At 50.0% G+C, this 19190-nt stretch overlaps 2 protein-coding genes across 2 annotated transcripts in view; one reads left to right on the top strand and one right to left on the bottom strand.

Annotated features, from left to right (window-relative positions):
• Nucleotides 1-1212: 1212 nt before the first annotated feature.
• On the top strand, nucleotides 1213-3375 carry PARS2 (prolyl-tRNA synthetase 2, mitochondrial; the record flags this gene model as incomplete). Its single annotated transcript, XM_079696665.1, has 1 exon — nucleotides 1213-3375. One exon carries the CDS (start codon nucleotides 1213-1215, stop codon nucleotides 2638-2640), a length of 1428 nt encoding a protein of 475 aa, XP_079552791.1. The 3' UTR covers nucleotides 2641-3375.
• An 8712-nt stretch (nucleotides 3376-12087) lies between these two features.
• Nucleotides 12088-19190, bottom strand: part of TTC4 (tetratricopeptide repeat domain 4) — a gene marked incomplete at its 3' end in the record, with an annotated part of 40130 nt that continues 33027 nt past the window's right edge. Inside the window, exons 9-10 of the mRNA XM_079728424.1 lie at nucleotides 14491-14573; nucleotides 12088-12190 (exon numbers count right to left, since the gene is read on the bottom strand). Coding sequence (XP_079584550.1) covers nucleotides 12088-12190; nucleotides 14491-14573 — 186 coding nt within the window. The remainder of the gene's footprint in view (nucleotides 12191-14490; nucleotides 14574-19190) is intronic.

The following is a 19190-nucleotide window of genomic DNA, read 5'->3' as shown; positions in this document are numbered from 1 at the left end:
GTTTCTGTTTTTTCTAGCAGACTTAGATTCAGTTCATAGAATATACCAGATACTGTTCTTATAACTCTTCTCTAAATTCCCACAATAAACCTATATGGTGGGTCCCTTCATTTTACAGGTGAAGAAACTGAGCACAGAGGAGTTGAATCACATGTCCCAAGCTACACAGGGTGCAGTTATTGGGAAGCCGGACTGGGATCCAAGCTGCCTGATTCCAGAGCCAATGCTGTCACCACTCATTGGTGTCTCCACAGTATGCTGTTGTATTTTTATAAACGGGGAAAAAAAAAAAAAAAAAAAAAAAAAAATATATATATATATATATATATATATTTTTTTTTTTTTTTTTTTTTTTTTTTTTTTTTTTTGCGGTACGTGGGCCTCTCACTGCTGTGACCTCTCACGTTGCGGAGCACAGGCCCCGGACGCGCAGGCTCAGCAGCCATGGCTCACGGGCCCAGCCGCTCCGCGGCATGTGGTATCTTCCCAGACTGGGGCACGAACCCGTGTCCCCTGCATTGGCAGGCGGACTCTCAACCGCTGCACCACCAGAGAAGCCCCAATATATATATATATTTTTTAATTTAATTTTTTTTTTTAATTTTTGGCTGCGTTGGGTCTTCATTGCTGCACGCGGGGTTTCTCTAGTTGCGGCAAGCGGGGGCTGGTATTCATTGTGGTGCACTGGCTTCTCATTGCGGTGGCTTCTCTTGTTGTGGAGCACGGGCTCTAGGCGCACGGGCTTCAGTAGTTGCAACACGTGGGCTCAGTAGTTGCAGCACACAGGCCCTAGAGCGCATGGGCTTCAGCAGTTGTGGCTCGCAGGCTCTAGAGCGCAGGCTCAGTAGTTGTGGCACACGGGCTTAGTTGCTCTGTGGCATGTGGGGTCTTCCCAGACCTGGGCTCAAACCTGTGTCCCCTGTATTGGCAGGCGGATTCTTAACCACTGCGCCACGAGGGAAGTCCCGTAAACGGGAAAATATTGATTTTTTTTTTAAACGTCAGTAAATGGTGAGAGAAGTACAACAGTACTTTGATCTGCTAGGATGTTAGAAAAGAAAGGATTTGCATCCGCAAGATCGGTGGTGGTTGTAGAAGTTTGTTGGAGACCAGCCTGTGTTGACTACTACAGGGTGTTGGATCACAGTTAACACCTATTTCTGCTCGGCTCGTTTTTCTTCAGGCGCAAGTGCCTCCTTACGCTGGGTTGAGATGGAAGGGCTGCTGACAAAATGCAGAGCGCTGCCTGCCTTGGCCACTTGCAGTCACCAGCTCTCGGGGTACGTTCCTCACAGGTTTCACCACCGTGCCCCAGGGAGAGGGAAGCGCTTGGTGCTGTCCCGCATGTTCCAGCCCCAGAACCTTCGGGAAGACCAGGTGCTCTCTCTAGAGGGCAGATCTGGCGAGCTGACTTGTAAGAGCCAGCGGCTGATGCTGCAGGTGGGCCTGATTCACCCGGCAAGCTCCGGCTGTTACCACCTCCTGCCTTATACTGTCCGTGCCATGGAGAAGCTTGTGCGGGTGATAGACCAGGAGATGCAGGCCATCGGGGGACAGAAGGTCAACATGCCCAGCCTCAGCCCAGCAGAGCTCTGGCGAGCCACCAGCCGGTGGGACTCGATGGGCAAGGAGCTGCTAAAACTTAGAGACAGACACGGCAAGGAGTACTGCTTAGGACCAACTCACGAGGAAGCCATTACAGCCCTGATTGCCTCCCAGCAGACACTGTCCTACAAGCAGCTCCCACTCCTGCTGTACCAGGTGACGAGGAAGTTTCGGGATGAGCCCAGGCCCCGCTTTGGTCTTCTCCGAGGCCGAGAGTTCTACATGAAGGACATGTACACCTTCGACTCCTCCCCTGAGGCTGCCCAGCAGACCTACAGCCTGGTGTGTGATGCCTACAGCAGCCTGTTTGACAGGCTGGGGCTGCAGTGCGTCAAGGTCCAGGCAGACGTGGGCAGCATCGGGGGCACGATGTCTCATGAGTTCCAGCTGCTGGTGGACGTCGGAGAGGACCGGCTTGCAGTCTGTCCCAGCTGCGGCTTTTCGGCCAACATGGAGACTCTGGACTTGTCACAGGCAAATTGCCCTGCTTGCCAGGGGCCACTGACCAAAACCAAAGGCATCGAGGTTGGGCACACGTTTTACCTGGGCACAAAGTACTCCTCCATTTTTAGTGCCCAGTTCACCAATGTCCACGGCAAGCCATCCCTGGCTGAAATGGGGTGCTATGGCTTGGGTGTGACGCGGATCTTGGCCGCTGTCATTGAAGCTCTCGCTACAGAAGACTGCATCCGCTGGCCCGGCCTCCTGGCCCCTTACCAAGTCTGCCTCATTTCCCCCAAGAAGGGCAGTAAGGAGGAGGCGGCCGCAGAGCTCACGGGGCACCTGTATGACCACATCACAGAGGTGGTGCCGCAGCTCCGAGGGGAGGTCCTGCTGGATGACAGGACCCATCTGACCATTGGAAACAGACTGAAAGACGCCAACAAGTTCGGCTACCCCTTTGTGATCATCGCGGGCAAGAGGGCCCTGGACGACCCTGCACAGTTTGAGGTTTGGTGCCAGAACACCGGAGAGGTGGTCTTCCTCACCAGAGAGGGAGTCCTGGAATTACTGAGCCAAGTGCAGGTTGTCTAAACGCCCCCTGGACCCCTCCCACTGCATCTCACAGTCTCGGTGTTCATTCTAACGCTGCCTTTCTTATACTGCTTTCCAGAGCTGGTCTCCCCAGAAAGAGGGCAGCTCGTGGAAGGTGAGACCATGTTAGGAAAACCAGTTGTTATCCAGTCATCTGTTTGGACTATTTGTATTTAAAGTCATTATCTTGATCCCTTTGTCTGGCTGGCCCTGCTGCCACACATCATTCCTTTTATATTCTATTCGGAGGTAGTGGCTAGAAGGAGCCAGATTGTCATCTTGACCCTCAGGAGAGTCACTTCCCTTCTCTCAGAGGAGTTTCCCATGTGTAGGATGGGGCCTCCCCAGTGGCCGAGGCCCTTCCAGCTCCAGCAGTCCTACCATGGGCCTCTTGCTGCATTCGGTCCAGAGAGGCAGCCCGCCTGTCTTCCTCCATTGAGAAGTTGGCCTGATGGTCTGGGGAGAAGAATCAGGACACCTGACTGCCACTGACTCACTGGAGACTTGGACACGACCCCTCCGCTGCTGGTGCCTCAGTTTCCCCATCTGATGTGAGAAAATGGAACTAGATCTGTAAGGTCCTTACAGCTGTGACTGGCTGGTTCCCCGAGAGGTTCATCACAGGCAGATCAGATCTGATCTGATCCTCCATCGTCTAAGCTACCCAGAAAGTAAATACAATTAGCTAATGGCCCCCAAACCACCTCCAGAGACCTGGCCCTTCCTCTTGAGGTGGCTTAGCACTGAGATCATGTTATATTGATTGAATAAAGTCAAACTGTTGGGATGAGCCTTGCATGTTAATTGGAAACAGTGCTAACTCCTGCCATGTTAACAGTGCAGTGGCTTCCTGCCTGGAGACTTTCCTTTTTCTACTCTTTCTCCACTCAGGAAAATTGGGTGGCTGGGAGAATGTGTGTTAAACCATTTCTTCCCACAAGTGTGAGGGGCAGCGGGCTTCAAGTGCCATGGTGACTTCGTCCTGTGTGCAGAGTTGCATCCTAGCGCCACGCACGACAGTGGTGAATATTAAGAGAAGGTCTCTGCCTGAGCCCTGGGGAGAACTGGCAGTGGGCTTGAGCTTTCATTGCTCCTGCTTCCAGGAGCAGAATCAGGTTCTCCACCCTTGGCCCCCAGGGTCATGGCTTGTCCAAACCTAACAAGAATCTCTCGGGGCCAAGCTCAAAGCCACCATCTCCTGAAACATGCTCGGCAGCTCCTGGCAGTGGTTGTCTTCGGCTCCCCCTATGCCTGCCTGCTCAGCACCGACGCCTTTCTTTGTCACTTGGCGGGCACAGCTCACTGTATGGCGGCCAGCCTCTCGTGGATGGTCAGCTCCCTGAGGCTGGGGTCCTAGGCTGATTCCTAGTGCACTGAAGTTCTTGTCTCGGCCTGTTGTTCTACCTGCCAAACAGCTTCCCTGCAGCTTGTGACCACTGTTCCTGCCAGAGTAACCTCACCCCCAGCACACACCATCAGCTTTCCTAATGACTCCCAGGCCTGCCGCTGGGCTCTGGGCCAGCATTCAGGCCAGGAGACAGGGATTCTGAGAGCAAACCCAGAAAGGCTGGATTGTAAGGCAGGAATCTTACCCTTGGCTGCACAGTGGAATCCCCTGCGTCCCACCCTGATGTTCTGTTCTGGGGTGTGGCCTGGGCATTGGCAGTTTTAGAACTCCCCAGATGATTCTGATTCGTAAAGTCGATGGAGTGCCTTCTGAGGCTACATTGCAAGGTTGAGTATTTGAGTCATTTCGGTTGTGCGTTGTAAGATTGATGTATGCTCTCTGCTTTCAGTGGTCTGGTCATTCATTTGTTGAGGGCCTGCATGTGCCACTGTGCTGTGAGACCCTTTTATATGCCGTGTTCAGAGCTTAAAACTGTGCAAGGTAGGTCCTGTGAAATCCTCATTTTACAGATTAGGAAACCTGAAACTCCATTTAAGCAACTTAATCAAGGATGCACAGCTATTACGTATCAGAGCTAGAATCTGAGTACTGAACAAAACCTGTGCCTGTCCCACTATACTGCATGGCCTCTGCCTGGGCAAAATGATTCCAATAAGTAAAAGATTATTTATGTCTGTCTGATCAGTTAGCCTGAAGTAGAGAAATTAGAATTCGTGCAAATGGGTGCTTTAAATATATTTTTTTAATTTTAAATTTGTGCTTCATAAGCCTACTTATTTATGGAAGGCTAGCCTAATGTAAGAATAAGCACTTTTTTTTTTTTTTTTTTTTGCGGTACGCAGGCCTCTCACTGTTGTGGCCTCTCCCGTTGCGGAGCACAGGCTCTGCACGCGCAGGCTCAGCGGCCATGGCTCACAGGCCCAGCCACTCCACAGCATGTGGGATCTTCCCGGACTGGGGCACGAACCCGTGTCCCCTGCATCGGCAGGCGGACTCTCAACCACTGTGCCACCAGGGAAGCCCAAGAATAAGCACTTTAAAAAATCAGATTCAGACTTCCCTGGTGGTCCAGTGGTTAAGACTCCACCCTTCCACTGCAGGGGGCACGGGTTCAGTCCCTCGGGGAACTAAGATCCCACATGCTGCGGGGTGCGACCAAAAATAAATAAATAAATATGCATTTGCCTCCTTATTAAAAAAAAATCAGACTCAGGGAATAGAGAACCAATTAATTTAAAACGCTCATAAATGTGTATGACACAGAACGATTTGAGGGTGGTGTACAATCATGGACCTTTAGAATGGGAGAACTTGGAGCGTGCCTGTCCAGCCCTTGTTTCACAGATGGGAGACAGGCCTGCAGTGGGAATTAACCTGCCACAACCCATCTTACTGGCAAACCGCCTGATTGCAGGCCAGGTGCTATGTCCCCTAAGTTAGGCTACCTTGGGTCCATCTTGTTGCAGGGAATGATGTCTGGCCGAGTCAGCCTTTGAGCTACAGAAGTGCTGTAGGTTTGAAACAGGTACCCATGCTCTATTTTCCAAGGGAGACACATACAAGGAGCACAGTGATTTGCTCACGGTCAAGCTGAACTGAAACCCAGGTCTCCTGATTACTTAGCCAGTGTCCTGTAGCCAGGGGCAGTATAATTTGGTGGAAAGACCAGAACCTTGAATAGACAGTCCTAAATCCACCACTTAGCAGGGATGTGATCTTAGACAAATAACTTGTGCTTTGTGCATCTGTGTATCTCAGATTCTTCATCTGTAAGATGCACTCATGATAATGGTACCTACCTCCCTGGGTTGTCTAAGGGTTGGCTGAGCTGACATATGAAAAGCTTAACCCTTGGTGTGCTCTCAGGAAATGCTTCCCTTACATGGGATGACTTAGGAAATAACCCCATTGGGAGCTCAGGTTCTGCTGTTAACATTATCTCGAGACCTGGGTTTTGTTTTTTTGATGTGTTGCTTCACAACCTTCCTGGGGAGTGCCACGAGCAAGAATTAAGTAACGCCTGCAGAATGGTTCCATCTCCTTAGAGGAAAGGCAGACATTTTCAAACCGTGTACCTTCCTCTCTCCTTTCTGAACTTGCCAATGTTACCTCTTGCCATAAATTGATGAAATGGGGTTGCTGGCAAAATAACAGGTACAGGCTGTATTATCATTGCTCATTCCCTTGGGGAGATGGAGAAGCAACTGGCTGAGAAATGTTTAGCAGAAATAATACTTGAGGACAAAGGCTGGTGCATAACAAAACTGTCGTGTAAATCAAGTTTAGAATGTAAATCAAGGGCTCCATTAATATTCGGTGTTTTAATGGAAGAAACACCTGCTGGGCTATCAATAAAGGAGCTTTGAGGAAATCTCAAAATTGTCATTTCCTTAACTACTTGAGCGCCAGGCCTCTTCACAGAGTTCCCACTGTCCATTTCTACACCTAGACGCCAGAATGCATTTTAGAATTGTTACGCATCCAGGGCACACACGGCTTTGTTTTAGGGTTAGGAAGAGGATTTTTAAAAGTCTTCTATAATGTGGAAAATGGGAAAATAAAGATTTTTATGATGTTACTGTGAACTTTGGGGAAAAAAAGTCAAGGTACTTCACTTAATTTAAAATAATGACTTACATCATAGTGACCCAGACTAGAGACTCTGGTGTCAGACTGCCTGGGCCATTTAGTAGCTATGTGACCTCATGCAAGATACTTCTCATACCCCTGTGCTTCCTCATCGGTAGAACGGGGACAGCAGTGCCTGCTCACAGCAGGTGCTTGGGAAGTGGCAGTTGCCCTTATGGAAGGTTAGTCCTCTGTGCTCAGTAGGTGGGTGGGCAGTGCACATGGGCCACCACAATGGGGTGGCAACTTTAGGCTCCCACGTTCAGGCCCCTCCTCCTTGCGGGGATGGTGTCCATTCCTATTAAGCCAGCAGCTCTCAAGGCTGCTCATAAGCTTGTGGTTAAAACCGTGTAGGGCCTGGAGAGTGAGTTGGAGGCACTTACCAGTGAGGACACCCCATGTACAAGGAGAGAACCTGTTGCCCAGCTCACCCAGAAAGCGCGTGGTCTGACGGAAATGCCATGGGCAGGATGTTGGGTGCTGGCAGGGGTTTCTGCAGGCTGGATTCTTCTACCCAGGTAGACACGTCAGGGACACTGCAGGTCACAGTGAGCGCCAAGACTTTACCACGACCTTGGAGTGAGCAGGCAAGGGCCTCTGGGTTTGTTGCCAGCTCCTGGTGGCAGAGGCCCAGTCTTGCTACTGTTAGTATCTCCTGAGGGGCTTAGGGGAGTCCAGAATTCAAGTTCTGGCCCACTCTTCACTAGCTGGCTCTGTAAGCTGCTTATCCTCTCTGTGCTACTCTTCTCAGTAAAATGTTGCTGAGCTCCTGGCCTCCCAGAGGTGTTGCAAGGATTGAGCCCATCCACATGAAGCACTCTAGGACGCTGTCTGGCATATCCTAAGTGCCCAATAGATGGCAGCCGTTACTACCAAGCCCAGCCAGCCCGCACGCTACCCCTGGAATATGTCCTTTCAAGGCTCCTTGCCTTTGCTTGAAGACCCTCCCACCTCTCCCAACCTCACCAATCCCTTCTTCAACTGAACGGCCCACATCCGTCATGTGTGGTGGCTCCCCGCACTCCATCTGTTCAGAACTCATCACTCCTGCCTGTGTCATCAGCCAGTAATTATTTGTTGTGCACCCGCTGTGTGCTGAGCATGTGCTGTGCTAGGTCCTGGGAGTACACGATGCACAGTTCAGGGTCCTTGACTCAGTTTCCAGAGAAGCAGGAGCAACCATCCAGTAATCAGACAATTATTGTGTAGTGTAAGTGTAGGGATGGTGCAGGTATCATGGGACGTGTGATAAGAAGCCAGGAGGGCTTCCTGGAAGAGGCACCTGGGCCTAATGGAAGACTAGGTGTTAAATAGTAAAGGGGGGAACAGTGGGAATGGAGGGAGGGGAAGAAGTGGAAGAAAGTCTTCCAGACAGAGGAAACAATGTGCAAAAGTCCAAAGCTAAGAGCATGGCAAGATTGGAGAATAAAAAGTTAAGTTCCATAGATTAAACAAATACTTGGTATGAGGCAAGCTGTGTTCCATGTGCTACACATAGATTAATTCATTTAATTCTCACAGCATCTGCATGAGGCAGATGCTGTTATCCTTATTTTGCAGATGAGGCAACTGAGGACCGGTGCCTGAGGCCACTTAGCTAGTGGGTCATGGGGCTGGAATTAGAAGGCAGGCAGCGTGGTTCCAGAGCTGATACTCCAGCCAGTGCACCCTCCTGCCCTATAGCTGAACCGAGGCCAGGATGGCTGGGCTAAGGAGGCTGGAGACAGAGGGAGCTGCAGAGGTAAAGGGCCAGACCCTGAAGGGCCTTGAATGCCACACCAAGAGTGTTGATGGGGGAACAGGGAGCAGGGGCATGGACAGGCTTGCTTGGAGTGGCTGCATTTCTCTTCACGGGAGCAGTTCTCAGCCCAGGGTTAGGTTTATGACACCCACTCAACAGCATGGCCCTGAAGGCAGAGGCTGGCTGATGCCCTGCCCTTGGTTGGTGCCCATTAAATGTCTGTAAAGCAAATGGAATGAAAGGAACATGGGAAAGGAGGCAGGTGGGCTCTGGAGTGAGATGCTGGGGTTCAGATCCTGGCTCTGACACTCACTGGTGAGACTGCGTGCCCCCATCTCCTTATTCATAAAATTGGGATCACAGACCTGAGAGCATGGCTGTTAGGATGAGAGAATTCAGGTACATGGTTTGCACAGTGCTTGCACTCCGTATTGATGGCCATCATCTCTGCCTGCCCTTGTGCAACTGCCAGCAGTGTGTTTCATCAGGGGTTGGCTTAAGAGGGCTTTGTTCTTCCACCCAGTTCTCCAGCTACCACCCTAAATCCACAGAGGTAACCAGACAGGGTGTGGGGGGGTCTCACCTCCATCCCTGACCCCTGGCCCTGCGAAGGGCCACACTCTAGTCTCGTGGGAAGGAGGGGCCCTGGGATGGTGGGAAAGGCTCTGCCTCAAGTCGGGGATGCCAAGGATGCTGGTTCCTTGTCCCTCCTCCGGGCCTAAGTTTCCTCATCTGTAAAATGAGGTGGCGAGGGGTTAAGAACTTGTGGGGAGCTCTGATTAGGCTCTGCTGGAATCCCAGGCATAGGCAGGTGGCTGGGGAGGCAGCAGGTGAAGGCCAGGCCCACAGGTCCCACTGCATGCATCCGCTTCACATGAGGGCCACCTGTCCCCCAACCCCACAGGCTCCGCCCCTGAGGAAGGGGAGTGCCTAGGGCCCTTCCCCCACACTCCTGGCTGTGCTCAGCTGGGCTGCGCTGCCCACCATCATAGCCACTGCAGTGGGGCAAGGCTGGGTGAGGCCTTGTGCTCTGGAAGGGGGTGTGGGCACACATGCCAGGCAGGTGGGGCTCACAGGGCCCCCTGCTCCTCACCCCAGCCAGGTTCTCATCCTAACTTCTGTAGGTCACTCCTAAGTCCGCACTGGGTTCACTCACCTGGCGACCCTTAGAGGATGGCAGAAGTCAGAGGAGGCAGAGCCATGGACTGGGAGGCCAGGAGCCTTCCCGGAAGAGGTGTAAGGTGGCCACATTGGGTGTGAGCTTGGGAATGCCTTTACTAGTGCTTGTGTGTATGCAAGTGGGGCCTTGGGACAGGACTCTGGCTCATTTCTTTTCATTCATTAGTTCCTTCATTCTTCCATCCACTCATCGGCACACACTCACTGAGTTCCCACTGTGTGTCAGGCCTGGGCAGTCAGACCAGCCCCTCACCTGGCCCCTGCCCACTGAGAGCTTACCTTCTGGAAGGTTTAGCGCAGCCTTTCTCTAATTCAGCACTAGTGACAATTTGGGCCAGATATCTTTGCTGTGAGGGCTGTCCTGTGCACTGCAGGATGTTTAGCAGCATCCCTGGCCTCCACCCGCTAGCATTCCACCAAGTTGTGACAACCAAAAATGTCTCTAGATATTGGCAAACGTCCCCCCAGGATGCAAAGCTGCCTCTGGTTGAGAATCAATGGTCTAAGTGCTACAGGTGTGCACGGATGTGCCCTTGCGTATAGTTCACTGAGTTAAGAGTTGGTTATTAGTAATTATGTGCCAGGCACTGCACTGAGCACTTTGCAAACGGTGTCTGCACAGCAGGGCCTCAGACATGCCTGTGAGGGGGGAACAGGGACCATTCTCCACGTGGCCGTCCCTCACTCACAGTCACAGCAAGTCAGCAGCACCAGGATCCTACCTCTGGTCTCACAGCTCGCCATCCTAAGTCCCTTTTCTCCCCTTTCTGCCTGTGTCCCACCCCAGCTGGAGCTGGGGCAGGGACTGAAGAGAAGGTGGAGCAGAAACGACTGAGGACTTGACTGCCGAGAGTCTTATGAAAGGGCTGGGTGACGGGGATGATGGTCACATAAGGATCGTTCTCAAGGTGCGTATACTTTTGACCGTACAATTTGCTCTCATCTGGCATCTCACCCCAGCCTCAGTGTCCAGAAGGCGGCACGGTAACCAGTCTGTGTCACAGGTGAGTAAGGCGGCACCCTGGAACCTGCTCTGCCCCATGAGAGTGTGGTGGCTCCTGCAGGGAACCCTGCAATGCCTACCGGGGTGGCTGCTAGCTGAATGTTAGCCTCTTACACAAAGTATGGAGTCCAGCTGGAAAGTGAGAGAGGATGGCCTCAGTGTGGCCTAAGCCAGGCTTAGGCTGAACTTCGGCTCTCTGGCCACAAGCCACAGGCAGGGACCTGCACCTGGAAGAAAGCTGCCTGGTCCTTTGTAAATATTCCACAGCAAAATGCGCTTCAAAGACAAAGGCAGGCACAGCACAAAACCCCAAATTAGTCGATCTTAAGTACAGCAGCTGGTTTCAGTTTAATGATGTATTAGTTAGCTTTGCTATAGTAACAAACAACCCCCAAATCTCAGTGCTTATTACTACAACAAACATTTATTTCTCATTCATGTTACAGTCAATGGCTACAGGCCAGCTGCTTCAGCTCTGCTCCGTGTGTCTTAGCATCTGACACTCAGGCTAAAGGAACAGCCCCTCTCTGGGAAATATGTTCCCACGGCAGAGGGAAAAGAGCAAAAGCCTACCACACGATGCTCTGTAAGCTCGGTCTGGACATGTCCACTCACATCCCTTTGCATCAGGAGCAGGGAAGTACACTCTTCCCTGGGGGACAAGGTGGGCAACACAAGGTAAGGGTATATAAAATCCTCTAGGAAGGAGGAAGCAAAAAGCTGCAGACAAAAATACAACGTATGACAGTGACTCAACATACAAAAAGGTTTCCCAGTTTAAAAGGCATAAAATTCTGAAATGTGAAAACTGTGACATACTGTCCAAGTATGTCACAGTTCTCCACACTGCAAAGATCAGGAAAAGTGACAAACGTTTTAGGGAGTCTGGAGGACCCCAGTTTGTAGGTCTTCATAGATACAGAAACAGGACCTGGCTTTCCTGGCCCCATCTCACCCCAAGGGATCTACAGCATCCCCACAGAGCAGCCGTCTGTGCTCGTGAAGTCACGGGAGGCCCGAGTCTCTCAGCTCTGATATCTTACAATTACAAGCATGGTTTGTGTATGTCTGCAGTGTGAGCTGTAGCTTCTCTAAGGCCTCTGACTCCACAAAGGTTCAGAACCATGTCACTGGATTGTGAGTCAGCGTCCACAGTCCAGTGGGTTCCTCAGGTCAGAGATGGAGGCTGGTGGGTAACACAGCTCACAGTGAGTCCAAGGATGTCGTGACCAAGGCACGGAGTTTTGTACGAAGAGAGATGAGTGAAGACCAGCTGGAGCTCAGCACTCTGACCAGAGAGGCTGCAGTTCAGGAAGTCGGCAGCTCCTCCCCAACCACAATACAGGGAAGGCCTGTCCCCAGGGTGACAGAAATAAACCGCTGGATTCTAGGAGTAGGTCCTGCTGATTCAAGTGTGCTAGACCCCAGGCTGAGGAGGAGGAGTGGGGAGGAGGTCCAGGGGGCCTGGCTCTCACAGCATGGCGCCGGTCACTTTACCTGGCGCACCTTTCTCCCCCGGAGATAATTCCTGCGAAAAGCAGAGGATCCTACACAGACCAAAAATGCTGGTGTCAGGGCTTTTACAAAGTACCTGCAGTGAACACAATAAAAGAGAGGGGTTAGGGCCTCCCTGGTGGCGCAGTGGTTGAGAGTCCGCCTGCCGATGCAGGGGATACGGGTTCGTGCCCCGGTCTGGGAGGATCCCATATGCCGCGGAGCGGCTGGGCCCGTGAGCCATGGCTGCTGAGCCTGCGCATCCGGAGCCTGTGCTCCGCAACGGGAGAGGCCACAACAGTGAGAGGCCCGCGTACCACAAAAAAAAAAAAAAAAAAAAAAAAAAAAAAGAGAGGGGTTAATTGAATTGCAATCTTAATCATCCATGGACCTTCCCAACAAGTCAAGGTGAACCGTTAGATATGAGTCAACATTAAAATGCGAGTTCAGCATATTTATTTGTTTGGTTGTTTTTAAGTCTGCAAATTAGCATGACCCTCTCTCCCTTAGAACCTAGCGAGAACCTTTGGGCCAGTCCTATAGCATCATGTATGTCTATGGCTAAACGTGAAATAAAACAAGAACACGCTTTCATTCCTTCATTCAACAGTGAGTGCCCAGGGTAAGCCAGGCCCCTTGCTGAAAACACACATTAAACAACAAACAAAATTCACCATCCCTCTCTGGGGGGAGGGAAATAAATAATGACAGCAAGGCACAACTATAGAAGCATCTGTGAGGTACGGTGTTAGCCCAAGGGACGTGATTCCCTCTATGGGAAAGGGGAATCGGGAAAGGCTTCCGGGAAGCTGCCATGTCTCAGCGTGTGTTAACTGAAAAAGGGGTAGAGAAGGGGCATGGGGGAGCAAAAGCCAGGAGGTGCGGGTCACTAGAGCGTTTACAGCTGTTGGGTATAAAGCATGGAGTGGGCAGGCTAGGCAAGGCCTTGGCCTCCCGGGTCCAGGGGTGTTAGCAGCACCCCATGGGCTTGGGTACAGACAGAGGAGCCTGTAGCTTGGCCCAGCACCCAGTTAAGGGTCTGAAGTTGCCAGTCACCTGTGCTAAGCCGCTTGCCTATGTTACTCATTTAAAAAATAATCATTTCCAATGCATTTACACTTTCTGAGAAGCATGAAACTGGTTTTCCTCCACAAATCAGTCTGCTTTCTGTTTAGATTTCTCCCCCATTTTCTGGAAGACAGGGTAGAGTAGACCTTGGGCCTTTAAAGAATTCTGGGTAATCTGCTAACAACTGAGAAAATGAACAGCTAAAAATGTGTCTATAAACTAGAAGGGAGACTTAGGGCCAGAAAAAAGTGCTGCCAAGAGAAGTCACGGACCATATCTGAAGAAACCTTCACCTCCTGCCTGCCAGGCCAAAGCAGAAGCACCAAGGCCAGCTGGAGACCCGCAGCAAGTCAGTCAGCACATCACCAACTCCCATCCCAACATGCCTCCCACACTTCTCTCCAATCCACCCTCTACTTCAGGCTTCACCACTGAAGAGTACACAAGCTCTGTACATTCCTTGGTAAATTTTACCTGAACACCCCCTGGGGCTCCATACACCACCATCAGGATAGAGTTCGTGCTCCTTAGGGCATTTAAGGCTGTTGCGCACGGCCCTACCTGGTCCTCCAGCCTCATTTCCCACCACGCCCAACCACCCTCGTTGCCCTAGCTCTTTTAGCGTAGATGCAAGACATTTGCTTCGCTCAAAGCTTAGGGAAAAGTAGCCCAAGAGTCACCTTACAAAGCTACTGAGGGCATTTCCTATAGTCCAGGAACACCCCAAAGCTGAAGAAAGAGACAACTGCCAAATCCAACTGGCTGCCACTGCAACTAACAAAGGTGCCCTCTCACAGCAAGACTGCCCCTTAGTTCATCAGAGCTCTGTGACTCCTACTCTCTCAAATACCTGAGAAGTATGTAGGCAACAGGTATTATCCCCATTTTAGAGATGAGGAAACAGCCCCAGGGAGGCAGTATGTGCTCAGAGCCAAAGAGCCACTAAATGACGGTGTCTGACTTCAAGAGCCAATGCTCTTTCCATGTGACAATATCAGGCGACACAGGCACAATTAGGAATAGGAGGGCCATCCCAGCTGTTTTTGGTACAAAAGCCAGGCAGCTTCTTCTTTCTCAACCAGCCCCATTGATCTCTCCCTGAGGACGTCATGGCCGCAGTGCAATGGGCTGAGTCATCACACTACAACCTGTTTGGCCGATGGCCCAGGACAGTCTCTGTGGTCGCTGTCTCACACAGTTTTGTATCCAGGGCAGAAGGGAGGGGAGTACAAGGCAAACACTCAGTGGTGGAACGAGAACCTGGCTGTATCCCTGGGATGGTGCCTGAGCATCCTTCTTGGTCTACTCAGCCCCATGAAGGTGACTCACCTGGGGTGCTGCAGCACCTGCAGCAGGGTGCTCTTGGGAGGCACCCGGTACAGTTCTGACCCGTCGTCATCCTCAAAGTAGACCTGCAGGATGAACAGAGGAGCAGGAGTCAGATACAAATAAAGGGCTTCAGCAGCACTAGGCATGTTGAGGCCAAGTCTGGGGAAACGTTAAAGACATGCAACTGTTATTAGCTGGATGCCTCCCTTACAGAGTTGTGGAGTATAAAGCACTCAGTCCTCTCCCACGACACTAAGAAAGGTATTACTGGCTCCATTTTCCAAAGACAGAACCAAGGCTCACAGAGGGGAAATAACTTACCGACTAAACCCAGCTAGTAAACAGAGGAGCCAAGACTGAAAGCCCAGGCCTATGAGCCTTCCCTTCCCTAACAATTCTGTGCAACAGCCATTAGGTGTGGGAAAAGAAAGCACTAGTGGCCCAGAGCAGGGGAAGAGAGATGTCCACACAGGGGACAGCCCTGTGCAGGTGTCAAAGCCCAAGTAGGCTGAGGAAGACATCTGCATAGGAGGGATGCTGGGGGGTGAGGGGTATCAGAGACCGGCCAGTGGAGATAGGCATCCTCATTGCGGACTGGGCAGCTAAGCAGGGTGAGAAGGGCAGCCACTCATGGCAGGAGGGGGCCTGCTGAGGGGAGTGAGGACCCACGCAGGATGAGGAAGAGATTCGTGCAGGGTGGTTAAGCAGCGTGGGGTGACAGAGTGCATGTAGGATGAGGAGGGCACTGTGCTGGGGCAGCAGCCTGATGTGGGGAGTCAGGAATCCAAGTGAGGTGAGGAAGGTTCCCCGAGGGAGAGGGGACACTGGTGGTGACAGGAGGGGGATTAAATACAGGAGGATTGATCAAACAAATAAATATATTAAGAATAATAGAAGCTACTGTTAAAAATATAGAAAGAGATGATGTTGGATTAGAACTGGAGGTACCAGTGAGAGCTCATACACACACATACACAGCATGGGAGCAGTGGGCACCCTCCTCCCCTCATCCCTGTACTTATGAATATACCTACTACTTGACTTCTAAATGTCATTTTCCACCAAAAAGAGCCAGGCCCTCCTTGGGAAAAATGGCTGATTCTAGAGCTAAGGCAAGGAAAGCACAATTTGAGCCTTGAACATCTTGTGACAGAAAGCAAGAAGTGCTCTAAAAATGGAGACAAGTCAAAAGGACACAGAAGCAAATTTGAAGGCATTCCCACTGACCAAATCTGAGAAAATGTGAGCATAACATAACCACAGTAATAGATTATAACTCAATGAATAAAGTAAGAAACCATAAATCCACTGATATAAATGATTATGTTGGTGGTTTGATGAATAAGATATTTGTATCATTTCAAAGTACCTCCCTATAAAATACTAATTACAAAGGGGAAAAGAGTAACTTTATAGCAGAGAAGCTTGGCAAACCCCTACCTCAATCAGGGGACTAAGGTGAACATCATCAGTAATGGGACATTTGAAATTATGTGCACCTGATGGGATGCAACAAGAATACAGCATTGCTTCAGTGATATTCCAGTCAAATATACATAAGGTCATGGTCACAAGGAAACCCACTGATGGACTTTCCACAAAATAACTGGTTTGTAATCTTCAAAAGTGGTAAGATCAAGAAAGCTGACGGAAGACTGAGAAAGTCTTCCATAGGCTGAAGGAGACTAAAGGGACATGAGCACTAGATACAATACAATGTGGGATTCCTTTTGCTATAAAGAACACTGCTGGGGATAGGCGGACGGGGATCAAGATGGTGGAATAGGAGGACGTGGAGCTCACATCCCCCCACAAACATCAAAAATACATCTACATGTGGAACAATTCTCACAGAAAACTAACTGGAAACTGGCAGAAGATCTCCTATACAACCAAAGCTGCAAGAAAGATCTCCATGTGATTAGATAGGACAGAGAAAAAAAAATTATCAGGTTGGGACTGGCACCCCTGGGAGTGCTCTGTAAGGAAGGGCAGGTCCACATGGATGGATCCTCACCCTGGGAAGCCCTCTTGACTGCTGGGAAATCCGCTGACACAGATAGAGGGGCTGGAGAAGCCTAGACTCTACTCGAGAGGAATGCGCGTGTGCTGGCTTGCTAACAATCAGGGTGGAGAGAGACCTGCACTGGAGGCTGCTGCCTCGCTGCACTTCCCAATCCAAAGGGGCCAGTGTCTCAGCCACACTCACTCCACACCATAGCCTGGTGTGAGATCACGGCAAAGATCCGGTCTAGCTGCACAGAGACAGACCAGGGTGCTTGGGGTGTGATCTGAGCACAACGATGGAGACCACTGTCAGTGTACGCACCAGGGTGGCGGGCCAAACCGAGCAGACACCGTCAGTGCATGCACCAAGCAGCACCACAAGAACACACAGCGGCTAAGCACTGAATCTCAGGCAGGCAGATCCTGGGAGAGGACTCAATCTAGCTACAGAGACAGCCTGGAAGGCCTGAGATGTGATTTGGGGGTAGCTGCAAAACCCACTGTCAGCATCCGAACAGCAGTAGCAAGTCTAGCTGCGGCAGACATTGTCAGTGCGCACACCGGGCAGTGCCACAAGAACACACGGTGGCTAGGTGCTGAATCTGGGGCAGTCAGGCAGGCCCTGGGTGGGAGTATGCAGTGATGGTTTCCCGGTGGGAGCACCCTAGTTCTGCCCACTCCACACTGCACCTTAGCGTCAGATCTGGAGTGGCCAGGTGCTGGGAGAGCTCTGCCACAGAGGCAACCCCAGGTCCCAGGTGGCAGCACAGTCACCTCAATTCCTGCAACCACAATGCCCTGACCCCCACTCCAGCCTACTCCACACCACAGCCTTGCACTAGATCTGGGACGAACAAAATGGAGAAAGGGACGCGACCTTGGGCTGCTTCTGAGTGAATCATGGATGCTTACACAGGTAGTGCACAAGTCCTCCGTGAGTACACGGGCCTCACCTGCTTCAGCAACCACCTCCTTTGGGGCAGGGCACACACTCAAGGGCAACGAAGCCTGATTGAACCTGACCCTCATGGCTTCTACTCCAACAACGGAGGAGCAGACCCCACCCCTGACAGGCCATGGAGCAAAGAGGAGGCCCTGCCTCACATCCAACGCAGGCTCTGGACACCACAACACCAATCACACTCCCTATCAAGGGGATAACAGCCAGCACACTCTGATGAAAGACGTGGCAGGCATCCATACCAAAACCAGCCCTCACACCAAAAATATTGGACACACAGTCTATACAGGGACACTCCTATATAAAAACGCCCTTTTAAGACCACAATAGATAACTGTTTTCCTAAATTCATAGGAAACAGTGAAAGTTAAGTAAAATGAAAAACCAGAGGAACTACTCCCAATTAAAAGAACAGGAGAAATCCCCTGAAAGAACAGATAATGAAACAGACCTCACCAGTCTATAAGATCCCAAGTTCAAAAAGGAAGTAATAAAAATGCTAAAGGAATTAAGAAAGATTATCGATAGAAATGCAGATCAATGTAAAAAGGAACTAGAAACTATAAAGATAAACCAATCAAAATTAAGACAATTTAATTGCTGAGATAAAAACCGATCTAGAAGTAATAGATAGCAGACTAAATGACACAGAAGAATAAAGAAGTGATCTGGAAGATAGAATAATGGAAACCACCCAATCAGAACAGCAGACAGAAAGACAAACAAGAAAAAAAAAAAAGAAAGCAACATATGAGATCTATGGGCTAATATAAAGCATGCCAACCTACACATAATAGGAGTTCCAGAAGGAGGAGAGAGAGAAAAGAGGATCAAAAATGTATTTGAAGAAATTATGGCTGAAAACTTCCCAAACCTAAAGAAGAAAATAGATATCCAGGTACAGGAAGCACAGAGAGTCCCAAACAAGATGAACCCTAACAGACCCACAACAAAACATATCATAATTAAAATGGCAAAAGTTGAAGAGAAGATCCAAAGTCAGAAAGAGAAACACAAAGAGTCAGTTAAAAGGGAACCCCCATAAGGCTATCAGCTGATTTGTCTACAAAAACAAACCCAGAGGGAGTGGCATGATATATTCGAAGTCCTGAAAGGGAAAAATCTGCAACCTAGGATACCCTACCCAGCAAGATTATCATTTATAACAGAAGGAAGGATAAAGAATTTCTCAGACAAGCAAAAGCTAAAAGAATTCAGCAATACTAAGGGTCTTCAGTATTGAAGGGTCTTCTCTAACTACAACAGAAAAGAAGCAAGAATCTATTGGAAAGATCACAACAGGAAAGGTAAATATATAAAAGGATTGAAGATCACTTGAATAAGCCAGTACATAGATTAAAAAATAATCAAAAAATTTTGTAAAATCGATTATAACTACAATTAATAGCAAAAGGATAAGCATGAAGATGTACAATAAATAGGACATAAAAATCAGAAAATGTGTGTGGGGGGGAGTATAAAAATGTAGATTTTTTACAATGTGTTTGAACTTGTATGACCATCAGTTTAAAGCAAGTAGATATTGGGAATTCCCTGGAGGTCCAGTGGTTAGGACTTGGAACTTTCACTGCCAGGGCCTGGGTTCAATCCCTGGTTGGGGAACTAAATCATGCAAGCCATGCAGCGTGGCAAAAAAAAAAAAAAAAAAAAGGCAAGTAGATGTACATATAGCTATGGATCAACATACTTGAATTCCATGGTAACCAAAAAT

The sequence above is a fragment of the Hyperoodon ampullatus genome (genome assembly GCF_949752795.1).
Source record: "Hyperoodon ampullatus genome assembly, chromosome: 2".
NCBI lineage: Eukaryota > Metazoa > Chordata > Mammalia > Artiodactyla > Ziphiidae > Hyperoodon > Hyperoodon ampullatus.
This window is presented reverse-complemented; position numbering and strand designations above follow the sequence as displayed.